The 22,054-nt window shown below is 39.6% G+C and overlaps 1 protein-coding gene across 1 annotated transcript in view; it reads right to left on the bottom strand.

Annotated features, from left to right (window-relative positions):
* Positions 1–5,639: 5,639 nt before the first annotated feature.
* ppme1 (protein phosphatase methylesterase 1) overlaps positions 5,640–22,054 on the bottom strand; it is a 39,785-nt gene continuing 23,370 nt past the window's right edge. Inside the window, exons 5-14 of the mRNA XM_034178710.1 lie at positions 16,336–16,387; positions 15,780–15,934; positions 14,190–14,280; positions 9,137–9,202; positions 8,931–9,051; positions 8,711–8,840; positions 8,373–8,417; positions 6,532–6,596; positions 6,112–6,176; positions 5,640–5,930 (exon numbers count right to left, since the gene is read on the bottom strand). Coding sequence (XP_034034601.1) covers positions 5,927–5,930; positions 6,112–6,176; positions 6,532–6,596; positions 8,373–8,417; positions 8,711–8,840; positions 8,931–9,051; positions 9,137–9,202; positions 14,190–14,280; positions 15,780–15,934; positions 16,336–16,387 — 794 coding nt within the window. The 3' untranslated portion in view covers positions 5,640–5,926. The remainder of the gene's footprint in view (positions 5,931–6,111; positions 6,177–6,531; positions 6,597–8,372; positions 8,418–8,710; positions 8,841–8,930; positions 9,052–9,136; positions 9,203–14,189; positions 14,281–15,779; positions 15,935–16,335; positions 16,388–22,054) is intronic.

The following is a 22,054-nucleotide window of genomic DNA, read 5'->3' as shown; positions in this document are numbered from 1 at the left end:
AGCTCTCATTTCTAGAAATCTGGCCAATTTTTTGGGATCCTCCAAACTGTGACTGTCTAGCGTTGGGACCAGGAGGCAGAGCTGTGGTCTTATACACCTCTCTGCAGCTTCTCTCCCCCTGCCATCCCCCTATTACCCCCTCCCCGTAGAGACGGTGCCTGCTCCCAGACCACCAATAACTAGCAAAAATCTATTTAAGCATAAAAATTCAAAAAGAAAAAATAATATAGCACCTTCAATTGCACCACAGACTAAAACAGTTAAATGTGGTCTATTAAACATTAGGTCTCTTTCTTCTAAGTCCCTGTTGGTAAATGATATAATAATTGATCAACGTATTGATTTATTCTGCCTAACAGAAACTTGGTTACAGCAGGATGAATATGTTAGTTTAAATGAGTCAACACCCCCGAGTCACACTAACTGTCAGAATGCTCGTAGCACGGGCCGAGGCGGAGGATTAGCAGCAATCTTCCATTCCAGCTTATTAATTAATCAAAAACCTAGACAGAGCTTTAATTCATTTGAAAGTTTGTCTCTTAGTCTTGTCCATCCAAATTGGAAGTCCCAAAAACCAGTTTTATTTGTTATTATCTATCGTCCACCTGGTCGTTACTGTGAGTTTCTCTGTGAATTTTCAGACCTTTTGTCTGACTTAGTGCTTAGCTCAGATAAGATAATTATAGTGGGCGATTTTAACATCCACACAGATGCCGAGAATGACAGCCTCAACACTGCATTTAATCTATTATTAGACTCTATCGGCTTTGCTCAAAAAGTAAATGAGTCCACCCACCACTTTAATCATATTTTAGATCTTGTTCTGACTTATGGTATGGAAATAGAAGACTTAACAGTATTCCCTGAAAACTCCCTTTTGTCTGATCATTTTTTAATAACATTTACATTTACCCTGATGGACTACCCTGCAGTGGGGAATAAGTTTCATTACACTAGAAGTCTTTCAGAAAGCGCTGTAACTAGGTTTAAGGATATGATTCCTTCTTTATGTTCTCTAATGTCATATACCAACACAGAGCAGAGTAGCTACCTAAACTCTGTAAGGGAGTTAGAGTATCTTGTCAATAGTTTTACATCCTCATTGAAGACAACTTTGGATGCTGTAGCTCCTCTGAAAAAGAGAGCTTTAAATCAGAAGTGTCTGACTCCGTGGTATAACTCACAAACTCGTAGCTTAAAGCAGATAACCCGTAAGTTGGAGAGGAAATGGCGTCTCACTAATTTAGAAGATCTTCACTTAGCCTGGAAAAAGAGTTTGTTGCTCTATAAGAAAGCCCTTCGTGAAGCTAGGACATCTTTCTACTCATCACTAATTGAAGAAAATAAGAACAACCCCAGGTTTCTTTTCAGCACTGTAGCCAGGCTGACAAAGAGTCAGAGCTCTATTGAGCTGAGTATTCCATTAACTTTAACTAGTAATGACTTCATGACTTTCTTTGCTAACAAAATTTTGACTATTAGAGAAAAAATTACTCATAACCATCCCAAAGATGTATCGTTATCTTTGGCTGCTTTCAGTGATGCCGGTATTTGGTTAGACTCTTTCTCTCCGATTGTTCTGTCTGAGTTATTTTCATTAGTTACTTCATCCAAACCATCAACATGCTTATTAGACCCCATTCCTGCCAGGCTGCTCAAGGAAGTCCTACCATTATTTAATGCTTCAATCTTAAATATGATCAATCTATCTTTGTTAGTTGGTTATGTACCACAGGCCTTTAAGGTGGCAGTAATTAAACCATTACTTAAAAAGCCATCACTTGACCCAGCTATCTTAGCTAATTATAGGCCAATCTCCAACCTTCCTTTTCTCTCAAAGATTCTTGAGAGGGTAGTTGTAAAACAGCTAACTGATCACCTGCAGAGGAATGGTCTATTTGAAGAGTTTCAGTCAGGTTTTAGAATTCATCATAGTACAGAAACAGCATTAGTGAAGGTTACAAATGATCTTATGGCTTCGGACAGTGGACTTATCTCTGTGCTTGTTCTGTTGGACCTCAGTGCTGCTTTTGATACTGTTGACCATAAAATTTTATTACAGAGATTAGAGCATGTCATAGGTATTAAAGGCATTGCGCTGCGGTGGTTTGAATCATATTTGTCTAATAGATTACAGTTTGTTCATGTAAATGGGGAATCTTCTTCACAGACTAAAGTTAATTATGGAGTTCCACAAGGTTCTGTGCTAGGACCAATTTTATTCACTTTATACATGCTTCCCTTGGGCAGTATTATTAGACGGTATTGCTTAAATTTTCATTGTTACGCAGATGATACCCAGCTTTATCTATCCATGAAGCCAGAGGATACGCACCAATTAGCTAAACTGCAGGATTGTCTTACAGACATAAAGACATGGATGACCTCTAATTTCCTGCTTTTAAACTCAGATAAAACTGAAGTTATTGTACTTGGCCCCACAAATCTTAGAAGCATGGTGTCTAACCAGATCGTTACTCTGGATGGCATTTCCCTGATCTCTAGTAATACTGTGAGAAATCTTGGAGTTATTTTTGATCAGGATATGTCATTCAAAGCGCATATTAAACAAATATGTAGGACTGCCTTTTTGCATTTACGCAATATCTCTAAAATCAGAAAGGTCTTGTCTCAGAGTGATGCTGAAAAACTAATTCATGCATTTGTTTCCTCTAGGCTGGACTATTGTAATTCATTATTATCAGGTTGTCCTAAAAGTTCCCTAAAAAGCCTTCAGTTGGTTCAGAATGCTGCAGCTAGAGTACTGACGGGGACTAGCAGGAGAGAGCATATCTCACCCGTGTTGGCCTCCCTTCATTGGCTTCCTGTTAATGCTAGAATAGAATTTAAAATTCTTCTTCTTACTTATAAGGTTTTGAATAATCAGGTCCCATCTTATCTTAGGGACCTCATAGTACCATATTACCCCATTAGAGCGCTTCGCTCTCAGACTGCGGGCTTACTTGTAGTTCCTAGGGTTTGTAAGAGTAGAATGGGAGGCAGAGCCTTCAGCTTTCAGGCTCCTCTCCTGTGGAACCAGCTCCCAATTCAGATCAGGGAGACAGATACCCTCTCTACTTTTAAGATTAGGCTTAAAACTTTCCTTTTCGCTAAGGCTTATAGTTAGGGCTGGATCGGGTGACCCTGGACCATCCCTTGGTTATGTTGCTTTAGACGTAGACTGTGTTTCATAATTATTGTATGGCCTTGCCTTGCAATGTGGAGCGCCTTGGGGCAACTGTTTGTTGTGATTTGGCGCTATACAAGAAAAAAGTTGATTGATTGACCCCCATCACCACAAAGTGCTTTGAGAGGCTGGTGATGAGGCGCCTGAAGCAGACCATCAATGTGACTGCCGATGAGCATCAGTACACGTACAGGCAAAACTGGTCCACAGCTGATGCCATCTCCACCGTGGGGCATCAGGCCCTCTCCCACACATAGAACAAGGACTCCTATGCAAGGCTGCTGTTCCTGGACTTCACTTCTGCATTCAACACCATCATCCCGCAGAAACTGGTGTCCAAGCTGGCTGAACTAGGAGCCCCCTCAGCACTGTGCAACTGGATCTTGTTAAGTTTGCAGACGATACAGCAGTAATCAGGCTCATTAGCCAAGGGGATGAAACAGCGCACAGGCAAGAAGTGGAGAACCTGACACGGTGGTGCGGAAACAACAACCTCATCCTCAACACCCAGAAGACCAAGGAGATAGTTGTTGACTTCCGTAGGTCAGCGCCCACCATCCACTCCACCCTCTACATCAACGGAGCAGCGGTGGAGAGCGTCTCCTCCATCAGGTATCTTGGAGTCCACCTCTCCAACACTCTCACCTGGCATCAGAGTGACGCGGCTACATGGGCTGCTAGTTGTTGCATTCACAGGGCATCCATCATTTCAAAGCGTCACGGAACATCGTCTCATTTCTGCTTAAAACAGCCTCGTTTCTGCTTAAAATTGACTTTAGAATGATTTAAGAGGTTGTACCTTGTCATCTGATGGTTAATAATCCCATTAATCCATTTGATCGCTTTGGGTGAAGAGTGTCTCAGAGCTCCAAAACGACGCCTGCGCAGTGGAGACAGGGCGGACCAATTTTTTTGGTTTTGGTCTGCGACACCGAGTTAACGACTGCCACCGGTGCAGTTGGTGGTGACATGCTTTGGCTAAAGACGGTCATTGACAACCAGTCAGTTGCTGCGTCTCACTCACACAGTATTCATGTTTATCACGCTACTACTAGTGTACAGTACACTGACTCAACATGGAAACAAGATTCATTTTAAAAATCTGATATTTTCAGTTCATTTGGTATGCAAATGCTGCATGTATTGTTTTTCAGGTCTGAAATGACATATGTAGTTGTTTCTAAGAAACAAAACAAATAAATCCGCCTTCCCTCACCACTTTGTTGGATGTCAAGGATAATTTTTTTTTATTTTTATTTTTTTAAAATGGGGCCTTACGGGAAAGAGTAGTAGAAGCTAGGCTTAGAAAACAGGTGAAGATCTGTGAGCAGCAATATGGTTTCATGCCGAAAAAGAGAACTACAAATGCAATGTTTATAGAGGAGGCCCGAAGGAGTTATATTGTGTGTTTGTGAATTTAGAGAAAGCTTATGACAGGGTGCCATGATTAGAGTTGTGGTATTGTATAAGGAAGTCTGGAGTGGCAGAGACGTATGTGAGGGTAATGCAGGACATGCACAGAGATAGCATGACAGCAGTGAGATGTACTGCAGGAATGACATTCAAAGTGGAGGTGGAATTACACCAGTCCTTTCTTGTTCGCAATTGTGATGGACAGGTTGACGGATGAGATCAGACAGGAGTCTCCATGGATGATGATGTTTGCAGATGACATTGCAGGTTTGAGTCTAGCCTGGAAATGTGAAGACATGCTCTGGAGAGAAGGGGAATGAAAGTCAGCAAGAGCAAGACTGAGTACGCGTGTGAATGAGATGGAGCCCAGTGGAGTAGTGCCGTTAAAAGGAGTAGAGGTGGTGTAAGTAGATGACTAAATCCAGTAGTGACATTACACAAAGTTTACTTGCAGCAACCTTGAGAACGAGCTTTCCGTTTTAATATATTGTGCAAAAATGCTGTTGCATCTTTTATTTAAGTAATGCCCATCTTACGAACACAGAAAAATGGCAGTAATTGAGAAAATTTCTACAAATGATGCAACTAAATTAATTCCTCGAGGACTGTACAGCGGCATTGTTTACACAGTCACACCATGTAATGATCACAACCATTTCAATTCTTTGGAGGATAGCTACTGTTCATCAATAATTCAAATGTTTGCACTGCACATCCCTACAACATAACTGTTAAGTCCTCAGAGGGATAATTAAAAATCGACATTTTATTCCCTGTAGTTCAAAATTATGCAGACAAAAACATATCTGCCAAAAGTTTTGGAAAACTGCAACTTTTTCCCCTCACTGTCAGTTTTCTTCCTGTTGAATCCTGAATTTATCAGTCAGTGAGACAGATAGTTCAAAGAACTTGAAAATAAACCATTGTAGCAAATCCTCTATCAGCTACACTCATGATAAAACACAATATACTAACATTTAAAATGATTATCAAGTCCTTTTAATACACATACCAAATATATAATCATGGATCATTTCTGTTGCTGCATCCATCTTTAATTAATTTGACCATTACAAACACATAGTGAAACTTAAGCAATCACACAAAAACAACATCGCATGAGAAAAATATTACATTTGAGAGATTAAAAAATATATATATAGGATAAGTACAATTAAAGTCCAGTGTCATGAAAAAATAAGGCAAAACTGAAAGTCAAAGACCTACACAATAAAAGCATGATAAGGATGATAATAATAACTCCATCATAACATTGTGTCTGTGAATCTTCATACACATCTATGGCTGCTGGCTGAAACCTGGAAATCAGCTGTGGAAAAATTTCAGAATTACAAAACAAACAAGTCAATATGTATATTTTTTCAGGCCACCATCTTTACCACCACAAGCACTGCATCAGAGTCTAAAACAAAACAATGACAGATAAATTATTTCATGCATTATGAACACTTTGAAAATAAAAAAATCTGCTTTCAATCATTTTTACTTACAAGTATCCTTCCTTATATTCTGTGAATTTGTGTCTGACCATAAACGCTGCTACAGCATCTGCTACCTGGTAAAAGAAGAGAGGAAAAAAAGACTTAATAAAAACAAAACAAAAATCCACCAACAACAAAATTACCAAGAAAGCATTCTCACGCTAAAGACAACCAAATGAACAAACAACTCCAGACATGTGGACAGAACCAGGTTTATTAGATTTTAATGTATGAAATAATAATTAATTATTTAGTAACTTGAAACTATCCTTTCATTAAAAGGTGGTCATACAGCCAATGAAACATGGTAGACCTTCAATCCTGACTGAAAGCGCAAAAAAATACACACAAAAAAAAAAACAAACAGAAGGAAAGCAACGGACACAGCTAATAAACATGGGCAACTAGAGATCTCTGAATAAAGCTTACTTTTTCGGGTGCGTCTTCATGGACAGCATGACCACACTGAGAGAGAACCTGCATCTGAAACTTCCCTGGAGACAAACAGTGAGACTTTGAATCATTGCAACACTAAACAGAAATGAATTAATGAATGAAAACTGTTTATTTCGAACATTTGATACAACAACAATTACAAGACAGATCAGTAAAGGACAACAAAAAAGTTCCTACTGTGTACCCAACATGTCCGAAAAGGGGTAGGGTGAAGCATCAGCTTATTTATCCCTACCCCTTCTTCCCCACAACCAGTAATACCCTTTGCCACATATACACATAGATTCCTACACATCTAAACCGATATTATATATATATATATATATATATATATATATATATATATATATATATATATATATATATATATATATATATATATATATATATATATATATATATATATATATATATATATATATATATATATATATATATATATATATCTATCAACATACACACACACATATATATATACACATACACATATATACACAAACAAATATACACCTACACATACCTACTTACATACAAAATACTATATATTTACAAGCCGAAGCAAAAAACAAAAACACCCTAACCCTCATTACCCTTCCTCCTCCCTATACCTAGAAAACAACATATTTTTGTACCGCTGTTTGAACTGGTTCATGCTTGGACATTGCTTGAGCCCCACTCCCAATCTGTTCCACATCCTCACCCCACAGACAGAAATACAGAAACCTTTTAATGTTGTTCGTGCCCACTGATGCTTTAAATTAAATTTCCCCCTCAGACTGTAATCCCCTGATCTGTTAAAAAAACATTTTTAATATTTGCTGGAAGTAAATTGTTTATTGCTTTATACACGATTTGTACTGTTTGAAAATGAACCAAGTCTGTGAATTTTAAGAATTTGGATTGCAAAAATAGTGGATTTGTATGATCTCTATAGCCAGTATTATGAATAATTCTTATAGCTCTTTTCTGCATTACTGATAGTGATTGTGTTGTACCTTTATAAGTATTACCCCATACCTCTGCACAGTACTGTAAATATGGTAAAACCAGTGAGCAGTAAAGAATGCGGAGTGAGTTGTGGTCCAGAATATGTTTCGCTTTGTTTAGAACTGAAATGCTTCTTGACAGTTTACTTTGTATATGTTTTATGAGTCTTCCAGTTTATCTTATCATCTATTATCACCCCCAGAAACTTATTTTCATGTACCCTTTCAATATCTACCCCCTCAACTTGTAACTGAACCTGTATGTCTGTATTACAATAGCCAAATAACATGTATTTTGTTTTACTTACGTTTAATGATAATTTGTTTGTCAAACCATATTTTCAATTTTCCCATTTCTATACTGATCCTCCTCAGTAACTCCTGCAAATCCCCCCCTGAACAAAAAATGCTTGTGTCATCTGCAAATAATACTAATTTTAATATTTTGGAAACATTGACAATATCATTTATATAAATTAGAAACAGTTTTGGACCCAATACTGACCCCTGTGGGACGGCACAAGCATTGTCCAAGCATGATGATGTATATTCCCCCAACTTCACAAACTGTTTTCTGTTACTTAAGTAGCTTCTCACCCAGTGCAACACCAACCCCCTAATCCCATACTGTTCAAGTTTACTGATTAATGTCATGATTGATTGTATCAAAAGCCTTTTTAAGGTCTATAAATATTCCAACTGAATGTAATTTGTGGTCTATGGCGTTTGTAATCTCCTCAACTGATTCTATTAATGCAAGTGATGTTGAACTAATGGGTGTGATGGAAGAAAAATAAAAATTATGCATTAAAATATTTTGCTCCTCACCTTGCATCTGTCCAATTGTAAGGTCTTTGTCAAGTCTGTCCACTCCTGTACAATGAGACACGATCAGGGTGTGATTTTGCAATGAAACACAAAAATGGGTGGGATCATCCAGCTCTTATGGCTGGGGTCAAACTGTCACACAGTATTTACAGAAAATTATAAAAAACATTTTTGGTGCTTTTACCTGAGTAAATAAATGAAATCAACTATCGTAACAACTTAACTTTTCACAACATATGAAAACTACCCACCTCTTGATGTCACATAAAATGCACCATTTATTTGCCTTTTACAGATTCAACAGCAATGTAAATACAAGTGTCTCAGATGACAATAACCTGCGAGCAGGAGCAGTTTGGGCACAGGGCAGGTGAGAAACAGGGCCGACAGTCCTCTGAACCAGCCTTCCCAGTATTTTTCTGTCTTTGACAGTTCAACTCGCCAGGTGAAGACAGTTTCCTTCTTTAACTGTTTGGAAGAAATCAACCTTTAACATTACTGGTAAGTCTCCCCAACACAAGCTTACACGAGAAGTACTAGAACAAAGAAATAGAAAACCTCTTGGTCGTCTTCCTTAATTTTCTTCTTGTTGGATTCATCCTCCAGTTCCTCATCCTCCTCGATTATTCCTTCACCAATGCTGCGACAGTCACCTGAACTGCTGGTAGGCTCTTCACATCTGGGAATGTCCGACAGCATTGTTGCATGTGTAAATATGTCAACTCTCAAAGTATGAATTAAATAAATAAATAAAGCAGACATACTTTTTCACTTGGCCTCTCATTGAAACTCGTGCTGACTCTAGATTTCGGAGCTGGCCACTTTTCACACTAGAACAACAGGAAATCTTTACAAACAAGCATAGAACTATTACACAAAGGAAACGTCACTGTCTTGGTAATCCAAATGTCTTACGCTGCATTCAGGCCGATAGCAACATAACAGTCACAGCAGAATTACTGTCACCTGCACCAGCAGACTTCAGGCATTGACAACAGAAGTAATAATTTTGCAGTGCTAATTAGATGGCAGTAACATACCTAAGCAACAGCAATTTAGATTTGTGCACATTATACTGCAGGAAACTTTGTATTTGCTTGATTAAGCAAATACAATAAATAATAAGATTTTCTTTCTCTTTTTGCTCTGTATGCATCACTCTGCATTTAATCATTAGTGATTGATCTCTGCTCCCCTCCACAGCATGTCTTTTTCCTGATTCTCTCCCTCAGCCCCAACCAGTCTCAGCAGAAGACTGCCCCTCCCTGAGCCTGGTTCTGCTGGAGGTTTCTTCCTGTTAAAAGGGAGTTTTTCCTTCCCACTGTCACCAAGTGCTTGCTCATAGGGGGTCGTTTTGACCGTTGGGGTTTTTCCGTAATTATTGTATGGCTTTGCCTTACAATATAAAGCGCCTTGGGGCAACTGTTTGTTGTGATTTGGCGCTACATAAATAAAATTGATTTGATTTAATATGCCACTGTCCAGCTTTGAGCACTGTTGACGATAAATCAACACTGCAACAGTTTTCGCAACATAGCTGAAATTTATGCGCTGTTGACAGTATGGACCGTTAAGAGTGGGACCGATCCAGTGCAATATCGAAATCGGCTTCTGATAGCAAGGTAATTCAAGTATCGGAACATGCTGATACAAACGCCAGCATTTTCCAATACTGGAGAGAAGCCACGTCTGTGAATCCTCTCAACTGCTGCATGCCCTCTGCTGTTTACTGCTGAGCATGATGACGCGAGGGGGGAGGGGGGGTTTCTCAGCCGAAGCAGAGCTGTTTCTTATGCATCGCAGCTGAGGGTTTTAAGCTATGGGTAGTGGCAAATTACCGCCCGCCTCAGGTTCAAATTGTTTGTGCCGCAAAGGACGGACTTTCCGAAAAAGAACTACAAATGCGTGCTGGAAAAAAGAAAAAAAATCTGCTGCTTCAGAGTCCTGAGGCGGTGAAACGCTATGAAACAGCAGCTCAGAGCAGAGCGTGAGCCTGGCTGATGATACATTTACAAATTTCCAGTTTATTTTACAGTTGAAAGGCTTTGTTTTTCCAAAAAAAGTTCCAAGTTTGCTCTTAGCAGGAAAACAGTGAGCAAGGGAGTGCGAGTGTGCGCAAGCGACAGAGAGAGAACAAGAGACAGAGAGGAGCAAGCGAGCAGGAGAGGACTTTTTTCCCCCGTCTGCATATATAGTAATGGTAAGTGCCACATTGGCAGAACCATTTATGAACATTAATACACATGTATGCAATTTATTCTTGCAGGACTGAAGGTATGTAGTGCATGAGTGAATGTGGTGTGCATGTGTGACCCCCATCCGCTCTTCCCGATCACCCTACAACATCCTACTCAAAGCCGAGTGACAACTTCTATCAGGAGGGACCGACCACCAAAACAACACAAAGACAGACAAAAATGAAAGACAAGTGGTGAAAGCAATACCTGTGAAGTGAGACATCGAGGAGACGGGGCCCCAACATAAAACATGCCGGAACAAACCACCACACATGAACAAGCAGTGACAGCGACAGTCTGTTGTCTAGTTAGTGAGCATTCATTCCCTAATCTAGGAAACCAGAGTCTTGATCCCCTTGAGAGCACCCAAAACTGAATTGTGGTGTCGGCCACGAACACGTGACCAGCCACACACACAGAGACCGAGATCACAGCTAAATATCCGATCAATACTGTGCCTGGTCGAGCCGCTGCTCCTCCATGTCGAAAGGAGTCAGTTGAGGTGGCTCGGGCATCTTTTCCGGATGCCCCCTGGACGCCTCGCTGGAGAGGTGTTCCGGGCACGTCCCATTGGGAGGAGGCCCCGGGGAAGACCCAGGACACGCTGGAGGGACTACATCTCTCGGCTGGCTTGGGAATGCATTGGGGTTCCCCCGGAGGAGCTGGGGGAGGTGTGTGTGGATCGGGAGGTCTGGGCGGCTTTGCTTGAGCTGCTGCCCCCGTGACCCGACTCCGGATAAAGCGGAAGAAAATGGATGGATGGATACTGTGGCTGGTGTGTTGGGCCAGGATAAAAGTACAGAACCCTACCATAAGACATGGACCACTCCGGGCGTCGGAAGCCATACGGCTGACCGCAAGTGACGACGGAAAAGAGCCCAGGACGCAGGGCCCCAGGAGGAACCAGGCGAGGACTTTTTATTTATTTATTTTTGCTCCAACACTTGTTTTGACAATGTAAATGTATGTTTCAATTGAAACTGAACTGAGAGAGACACAGAGGACTTAACTTTTACTGTAACACTTGCTTTGACAGCGGCACTGCAATTGAGAGAGAGAGAGAGATCTAGGCTTTCATCTTAGATGTACCTTCTGGCACATTGCAGCTGAACTTTCAGGTCTCCTTTTTAAGAAAATCCTCTTCTAAACACTTAATCATGAAGCTGTAAAACTGGGGGTACAAAATGCCCTCATAAAATCAACAATAATGATAATAATAATATTAAAGCAAACAGAGCTCTGGTATTGGAATAGTATCGATAACAGCAGATATCCAAATTCAGGTATCAGGATCGGATTGGAAGTGAAACATGTGGATCGGCGCATCCTTATATATTGTTGCTGTGTACAGTGTGTCAGACCATCTGCTACTCATCATCAACATGTAACTGCAGCATTACAATGGCTGCCAACAGAAATGAAAGCGAAACAGGGTAATTCGTGGCCAAGCAACCCCCACCGGGAGTAACTGAAGCATTCAAGTATAACTTGCACTCATGATCCAGAAAAGGACACACAACGGACATGTACACACACACACACACACACACAGCGCAAATTTTCCCATAGGTTTTTTTTTTTCTCCCAGGTTTGGTGGGCCTCACCGAACCCCCCAGTCCTCCAAATCCAAAGTGAGAGGTGTGGTGGAAGAAAAAAAATGTGTGGTGCTCAGAAATCAAAAAGCTAAACTAAAGTGATATGCTCATTATTTCTGAAATCCTGCCACACTCATGCAAGGCTTGACCATCAGTGGTTAAAAAGTGCTCTTTATAAAATGAGTATTTTTCATATTAACCACCACCCAGAGACACTGGTTGCACTGATGTGGAGCGCAGCAGGAGTTTATAATGTGCTGATGTCAGCTGACTGCTGTAATATCAACAAATAATACTAAGAAGATTATTGTGCTGTCAGATTACTAAAAAATACTCCACAGAAGATTGTGTGAGAGAATATCACAATCACAGCACTGTGGACGCACCAAAATGATTACTGACATGGATACTGAACAGGATTTTTTTGCTGGAGTTACTAACAATATTTCTAGCATGGCCGAAGTTCTTGTTAGCTTGGCAACTCACCAAGCGTGTAGGATAAACACACTGTATTTTGGAATCAGTCAGAGAGAGGTTATATTATATAAATAATGAATGTTTATGAGTTCAATGGTACAAATATTTCATGAGGTGAAAGCCGGAACATATGTTTCAACTCGGCGAACACCAAATTAAATATTCGTTCCATTGATAGAATGTAAAAACATTCATTATTTGTTTTATATAATGGCTAAAATAGATCCTTGTCATTTAATATTATATTAATTTATAAACAGAAAAAGGGACTTACATTTTTGTGCATCACTACTGCTTTGACATCAACAATCTAACACAAACTTTAAATAGGAGTCCAAAAACAATTCTGACGATGTAGTCCGTGATGCCGTGCACTGACTTCACGTACTTCAAAAAACAAAACAAACAAACAAAAACAAACAAACCAAACAAAAAAACTTGGTGTACTTCCTCACTCCAGCAAAAAAAAAAACAAAAAACAACAACAACAAAAACATCAGAAATTTGTCCAGCTTTTCATACCAACTTTTTTGAGAAAAAAAATCACTTCAGCCAGCGAGTTATTAACCAATGGAATATGCTCCCCGCTCACATAGTCACAGCAACTTCAGTTAATGGCTTCAAGAAGCAATTGGATAAAGCTCCGCGGAAGGCGGACGGGTGCTAAGAGCCAGAAGGCTTACTAGCCCGGCTACCGTGAGGGTTTTCCTCCCGGTACAGGTGAATACAGGTGAACTTCATGCCTCCAGACGTCTTACGGCATAGTAGATTTGTTTTTTGTCTGTGTGTTAGAAGAATTAGCACCGTCAATTAGCTCGTTCACATTATCAATCGTCAGCACAACAAACCCTGCCATGTTTAACTAAATGCTGCCCCCACTAGTGTGTGTGGGCAGGGTTCATAGCGTGCAATGGTACAAAACGTATGGAACCAAATTGCACGGTAAATGGAATGAATAATCCACATCACATGACATACAAAGCACCAATCAAATGACAAGGATCCACTCAGCCGTTATATAAACATTGTTCAACAATGATATAATGTACAGCATCCACAGTGTTTCAAGTGGCTCTGTTGTAATAGTGACAGATACCCCACATGGTCATAAAGTGGAGAAAGGTAGCACATGATGATGAGTATCAATTCCGGAATAAATTCCCATCCTGGAGTCACCAGCATAGAAACAACAAGCAAAATACAATAATAACAATAATTTGAGCTTTTAATGGTACATGCTGTGGAGGTGCAGCACTCACAGCCACTGCTGGCCAAGTTTTTCCTCAGTCTTCTCGTTGAAAAAGACACGTGGTTTAGTGTCTGCTGCACACTATCAACTTGTGACTACAACATAACACTCAAAGCTAAAGGTCTGGCAAAATATGGCAAATGCTTCAGTGCTCCTCCTGCTTTTATATGCTAGCAAAAGATAAATCACTGAAGAATATACCCGCATTAAAACTTCCTAATGTTGTAGCACGATCACCAAATATTTAAAAAATGTTCACCTCCATTCGATGGCATTCTCCAGAGATTTAAAGGTCTTTGGGCGACTCCTTAGGAAATTCTGCATACTGTTCAAAGCATCCATTGCAGTACCTGAACACAATTTACAAGCCAATAAATACAGTACATCTAATTATACTGAGTCAAACAACTATGAGTCCTTTTAAAGAAGTCTGCTAACATTACGCTGCCACTTTCAACTTAAACCTTCCATAATAAAAGGTTTTACTGTTTTGACTTTAAAATTATTTTATTGTGAAGCACATTTTGACAAAAAAAAAAAAAAAAAAATGTAATCAGCAGTAGATTTTACATTTTGACTTTTGCTGCTAGCAGCAGAGAAAAAGATTTGTGTTGGAGATGCTTTCGTGAAGCTGCCAAGTTAAAGTGCCAAATGCCTATACAAAATGTGTATTAGTTTAAGCAGAAGTAATTCTCCCTGCATATTATTCTCACTGCAGTTGCTAGCTTGTTTGGTTCACTCTCATGTAAGCAAAAGTGCAGGAAGACAAACTAGAATCCAACCAAAATTTCTGCTGAACATTTGTATGAGCATTATTTTTGTCGATATTACAAGTTTTTTATTTTCTAGAATAAACAATGCAGAAAAACACTTGGGCTGTTGGACATTATAACATTATTATGTAGTTTGTTGAGCAGAGGGTGTGCCATCTGCATTATTTCCAAAGCTGTCAATCACAGCTGGCACTCCCATCACCCCTTGGTCACATTAGGTACAAAAGGCTTAGGCAAAGTGACCAGCTGCCATTAATTTTGAGTGGGCGTTTTACAGCAACAAGTGACAAGACACAGATAGGTACTGTGACAGAAATCAAACCCAGGTCTACATATTGACAGTCCAAATACTATACCACTGAACTGCCAGCTTGTCCGTTTACACATACGGTGCACACGGAAAGTGTTCACAGCGCCTCACATATTTTCTACATTTTGTTATGTTACAGCCTTATTCCAAAATGGATGAAATTTCCCGCCCATCCCCCTCAAAATTCTTCGCACAATACCCCATAATGACAATGTGAAAAAGGTCTGTATGAAATTTTTTACAAATTTATTTAAAAAAAACAAAAAAAAAAAAACTAATCACGTGTACGTAAGTATTCACAGCCTTTGCCATGAAGCTCAAAATTGAGCTCAGGTGTCTCCTGTTTCTACTGACCGTCCTTTAGATGTTACTACAGGCAAATTAGAGCACAAACCAAGCATAAAGCTGCATCAACAAAGTGTACTTATGTACATGTGATTTCTTAGTTTTTTATTTTTTAATACATTTGCAAAAAAAACAAAAAAAAAAAACAAACAAAAAAAAAAAGAAAACTTTTTTTCATGTTGTCATTATGGGGTGTTGTGAGTAGAATTTTGAGGGAAAAAAATGAATTGAATCCATTTTGGAATAAGACAGTAATGTAACAAAATATGGAAAAAGTGAAGTGCTGGGAATACTTTCCGGACACACTGTATAATACAGACTTTATCAATACCAACTGAATTCATAGCTTTTACTAAACTCATTTGTTTCATAATAATAAAGTGAAAATGCAAGTGGAATAATTTAAATTATAAGTGCTTACCCTCTACAACATCAATGACACAGAGGCCCAATAAAGATGGTATATGATTGGCAACGGCTGTGTGAACAGCAATGGCCCCACCCATGCTGTGTCCAATGATCATGATTGGCGGCGGGTTTTCCCCATAGAGTGCCTCCACCACTTTACCAATGTCCCTTGTGAAGAAAGAGAAAGATGTGTTAATCTTCTGATATTAGCTTTTTTTTTTAATTCAGACTGCAGTAGGCTGTTTTTACCAATGTCCATAAAGCAATTTAGAAATAATTCAAAATTTAAAGCTGATTTGCAGTAATGCGGGGAGAATATAAACATCCAAAACACTTTCTTTCAGCTGTAATCAATTGTAAAAGCAAGACAAATGAAGAACTCATTAATACGTGACAAAAGTGAGCGAGGAATCAACATTACCAGATGAGATCATTAACCTCACAGGAAAAGTGTTCTCTGGATTTTCATGTAATGCAAGTCTTCTACAGTGAATCTGTAACTGGCTTTCACACACCTACTGTCTAGATTCATCATCTACTGGATTCCAAGTATGTCTGACAAAACTTACTTGGCCATTGTGTCTGCAGAGAGGTCTTCAGGATTTTTTACTTTGGTGTCACCTGCATGTGATGAGAGACAATAACACCAGTCATTCGATTATACCAAATAATGGAGTTATTCTGTGCCATTCTGGCCAATGTGCTTGCTAATGGGGAAGGAAAAAAAAAATCTCTTGTGCTTTAGATGACGTCTGATGAAATGGCACTATATAAATACATTTAATACACCATTTTCCAGACTATAAGTCACTTTTTTAACTAGTTTGGTAAGTCCTGCAACTTAATACAAGAAAAAAAAAAAGCTGTAGTAGCATCTACATCCACAAGATGGCACCCTCTACATAAATGACAAGTTACTCCTGCATAATAAGATACTGTAATTACCATCCCAGAGCAGAAAATGGCAGTCGTGCACCATTAAGCTGGAGGCCAACTGCTGTAAAAGCAGCAGAAAAGAATAAGAGCACCTTTCTTCGGCTTACAGAAAGAGTGAATTTAATAAATCATGCTCTCAAAGTGAAAGACTTTGTTCTTGGATAAAAAGGGGGACAATAGCCTTTATACAACTCGGCACAACACTTGTTTGGACTGAGTGAGACAACAAGAATGGTAAAGGCAGGACAGCTAGACGGGGCTGCCACAATGAGTTGACTAGTCACAATTACATTGACTATCAAAATAGTCGACGACCAATTTAATAATAGAGGTCATCACTGGCAATGGACCTCATACGTTTGGGAGCATTTTAGCCAAATTAAAGAGGGAAAATGTACAATGCAAAATCTGCAAGGCATAACTAGCATTCCATGGCAGTATAACGGCGATGCACGAGCACCTGAGAAGGAAGCATGTTGTGGCTGATTCAGAAGCTGACAAAGAGGGACAGTTGTCTCAGTAAGCTAACTCAGTAAGCTAACTGGCTAGTTAGCCAATAACATTAATGTCTATAGTGAGCGACATATGTTGATAGCTGTAAACGTTAACATTAATGATGGCGATTTCATTAGCCTTAGCACACACGTTATGTGTTTGCTGGAACGTTATAACAATCAATCAATCAATCAATCCATTTTTTTATATAGCGCCAAATCACAACAAACAGTTGCCCCAAGGCGCTTTATATTGTAAGGCAAGGCCATACAATAATTATGTAAAACCCCAACGGTCAAAACGACCCCCTGTGAGCAAGCACTTGGCTACAGTGGGAAGGAAAAACTCCCTTTTAACAGGAAGAAACCTCCAGCAGAACCAGGCTCAGGGAGGGGCAGTCTTCTGCTGGGACTGGTTGGGGCTGAGGGAGAGAACCAGGAAAAAGACATGCTGTGGAGGGGAGCAGAGATCGATCACTAATGATTAAATGCAGAGTGGTGCATACAGAGCAAAAAGAGAAAGAAACAGTGCATCATGGGAACTCCCCAGCAGTCTACGTCTATAGCAGCATAACTAAGGGATGGTTCAGGGTCACCTGATCCAGCCCTAACTATAAGCTTTAGCAAAAAGGAAAGTTTTAAGCCTAATCTTAAAAGTAGAGAGGGTGTCTGTCTCCCTGATCTGAATTGGGAGCTGGTTCCACAGGAGAGGAGCCTGAAAGCTGAAGGCTCTGCCTCCCATTCTACTCTTACAAACCCTAGGAACTACAAGTAAGCCTGCAGTCTGAGAGCGAAGCGCTCTATTGGGGTGATATGGTACTACGAGGTCCCTAAGATAAGATGGGACCTGATTATTCAAAACCTTATAAGTAAGAAGAAGAATTTTAAATTCTATTCTAGAATTAACAGGAAGCCAATGAAGAGAGGCCAATATGGGTGAGATATGCTCTCTCCTTCTAGTCCCTGTCAGTACTCTAGCTGCAGCATTTTGAATTAACTGAAGGCTTTTTAGGGAACTTTTAGGACAACCTGATAATGAATTACAATAGTCCAGCCTAGAGGAAATAAATGCATGAATTAGTTTTTCAGCATCACTCTGAGACAAGACCTTTCTGATTTTAGAGATATTGCGTAAATGCAAAAAAGCAGTCCTACATATTTGTTTAATATGTGCTTTGAATGACGTATCCTGATCAAAAATGACTCCAAGATTTCTCACAGTATTACTAGAGGTCAGGGTAATGCCATCCACAGTAAGGATCTGGTTAGACACCATGTTTCTAAGATTTGTGGGGCCAAGTACAATAACTTCAGTTTTATCTGAGTTTAAAAGCAGGAAATTAGAGGTCATCCATGTCTTTATGTCTGTAAGACAATCCTGCAGTTTAGCTAATTGGTGTGTGTCCTCTGGCTTCATGGATAGATAAAGCTGGGTATCATCTGCGTAACAATGAAAATTTAAGCAATACCGTCTAATAATACTGCCTAAGGGAAGCATGTATAAAGTGAATAAAATTGGTCCTAGCACAGAACCTTGTGGAACTCCATAATTAACTTTAGTCTGTGAAGAAGATTCCCCATTTACATGAACAAATTGTAATCTATTAGACAAATATGATTCAAACCACCGCAGCGCAGTGCCTTTAATACCTATGGCATGCTCTAATCTCTGTAATAAAATTTTATGGTCAACAGTATCAAAAGCAGCACTGAGGTCTAACAGAACAAGCACAGAGATGAGTCCACTGTCCGAGGCCATAAGAAGATCATTTGTAACCTTCACTAATGCTGTTTCTGTACTATGATGAATTCTAAAACCTGACTGAAACTCTTCAAATAGACCATTCCTCTGCAGATGATCAGTTAGCTGTTTTACAACTACCCTTTCAAGAATTTTTGAGAGAAAAGGAAGGTTGGAGATTGGCCTATAATTAGCTAAGATAGCTGGGTCAAGTGATGGCTTTTTAAGTAATGGTTTAATTACTGCCACCTTAAAAGCCTGTGGTACATAGCCAACTAACAAAGACAGATTGATCATATTTAAGATCGAAGCATTAAATAATGGTAGGGCTTCCTTGAGCAGCCTGGTAGGAATGGGGTCTAATAAACATGTTGATGGTTTGGATGAAGTAACTAATGAAAATAACTCAGACAGAACAATCGGAGAGAAAGAGTCTAACCAAATACAGGCATCACTGAAAGCAGCCAAAGATAACGATACGTCTTTGGGATGGTTATGAGTAATTTTTTCTCTAATAGTTAAAATTTTGTTAGCAAAGAAAGTCATGAAGTCATTACTAGTTAAAGTTAATGGAATACTCAGCTCAATAGAGCTCTGACTCTGTCAGCCTGGCTACAGTGCTGAAAAGAAACCTGGGGTTGTTCTTATTTTCTTCAATTAGTGATGAGTAGAAAGATGTCCTAGCTTTACGGAGGGCTTTTTTATAGAGCAACAGACTCTTTTCCAGGCTAAGTGAAGATCTTCTAAATTAGTGAGACGCCATTTCCTCTCCAACTTACGGGTTATCTGCTTTAAGCTACGAGTTTGTGAGTTATACCACGGAGTCAGGCACTTCTGATTTAAAGCTCTCTTTTTTAGAGGAGCTACAGCATCCAAAGTTGTCTTCAATGAGGATGTAAAACTATTGACGAGATACTCTATCTCACTGACCTCTAGTAATACTGTGAGAAATCTTGGAGTCATTTTTGATCAGGATATGTCATTCAAAGCGCATATTAAACAAATATGTAGGACTGCCTTTTTGCATTTACGCAATATCTCTAAAATCAGAAAGGTCTTGTCTCAGAGTGATGCTGAAAAACTAATTCATGCATTTATTTCCTCTAGGCTGGACTATTGTAATTCATTATTATCAGGTTGTCCTAAAAGTTCCCTAAAAAGCCTTCAGTTAATTCAAAATGCTGCAGCTAGAGTACTGACGGGGACTAGCAGGAGAGAGCATATCTCACCCGTGTTGGCCTCTCTTCATTGGCTTCCTGTTAATTCTAGAATAGAATTTAAAATTCTTCTTCTTACTTATAAGGTTTTGAATAATCAGGTCCCATCTTATCTTAGGGACCTCGTAGTACCATATTACCCCATTAGAGCGCTTCGCTCTCAGACTGCAGGCTTACTTGTAGTTCCTAGGGTTTGTAAGAGTAGAATGGGAGGCAGAGCCTTCAGCTTTCAGGCTCCTCTCCTGTGGAACCAGCTCCCAATTCAGATCAGGGAGACAGACACCCTCTCTACCTTTAAGATTAGGCTTAAAACTTTCCTTTTCGCTAAGGCTTATAGTTAGGGCTGGATCAGGTGACCCTGGACTATCCCTTGGTTATGCTGCTTTAGATGTGGACTGTGGGGGGGTTCCCATGATGCACTGTTTCTTTCTCTTTTTGCTCTGTATGCATCACTCCGCATTTAATCATTAGTGATCGATCTCTGCCCCCTTCCACAGCATGTCTTTTTCCTGGTTCTTTCCCTCAGCCCCAACCAGTCTCAGCAGAAGACTGCCCCTCCCTGAGCCTGGTTCTGCTGGAGGTTTCTTCCTGTTAAAAGGGAGTTTTTCCTTCCCACTGTAGCCAAGTGCTTGCTCACAGGGGGTCGTTTTGACCGTTGGGGTTTTTCATAATTATTGTATGGCCTTGCCTTACAATATAAAGCGCCTTGGGGCAACTGTTTGTTGTGATTTGGCGCTATATAAAAGAAAAGTTGATTGATTGATTGATTGACTTAGAGTTTAGGTAGCTACTCTGCACTGTGTTGGTATATGGCATTAGAGAACATAAAGAAGGAATCATATCCTTAAACCTAGTTACAGCGCTTTCTGAAAGACTTCTAGTGTAATGAAACTTATTCCCCACTGCTGGGTAGTCCATCAGAGTAAATGTAAATGTTATTAAGAAATGATCAGACAGAAGGGAGTTTTCAGGGAATACTGTTAAGTCTTCTATTTCCATACCATAAGTCAGAACAAGATCTAAGATATGATTAAAGTGGTGGGTGGACTCATTTACTTTTTGAGCAAAGCCAATAGAGTCTAATAATAGATTAAATGCAGTGTTGAGGCTGTCATTCTCAGCATCTGTGTGGATGTTAAAATCGCCCACTATAATTATCTTATCTGAGCTAAGCACTAAGTCAGACAAAAGGTCTGAAAATTCACAGAGAAACTCACAGTAACGACCAGGTGGACGATAGATAACAAATAAAACTGGTTTTTGGGACTTCCAATTTGGATGGACAAGACTAAGAGTCAAGCTTTCAAATGAATTAAAGCTCTGTCTGGGTTTTTGATTAATTAATAAGCTGGAATGGAAGATTGCTGCTAATCCTCCGCCCCGGCCCGTGCTACGAGCATTCTGACAGTTAGTGTGACTCGGGGGTGTTGACTCATTTAAACTAACATATTCATCCTGCTGTAACCAGGTTTCTGTAAGGCAGAATAAATCAATATGTTTATCAATTATTATATCATTTACCAACAGGGACTTAGAAGAGAGAGACCTAATGTTTAATAGACCACATTTAACTGTTTTAGTCTGTGGTGCAGTTGAAGGTGCTATATTATTTTTTCTTTTTGAATTTTTATGCTTAAATAGATTTTTGCTGGTTATTGGTAGTCTGGGAGCAGGCACCGTCTCTACGGGGATGGGGTAATGAGGGGATGGCAGGGGGAGAGAAGCTGCAGAGAGATGTGTAAGACTATAACTACAACAAATAACAGCGATGTCATTTTTGAATAGGAAATGTGATAACCCTAATATTTTATAACGCTAAGTTACAGTGCTAAAAAAATATGTTCCTCATCAATAGACGACTCTGTTACCAAGCCAACAACATGCACACCTCAGCAAGTAA

Source organism: Thalassophryne amazonica, chromosome 9 (genome assembly GCF_902500255.1).
Source record: "Thalassophryne amazonica chromosome 9, fThaAma1.1, whole genome shotgun sequence".
NCBI classification, from domain to species: Eukaryota; Metazoa; Chordata; class Actinopteri; order Batrachoidiformes; family Batrachoididae; genus Thalassophryne; species Thalassophryne amazonica.
This window is presented reverse-complemented; position numbering and strand designations above follow the sequence as displayed.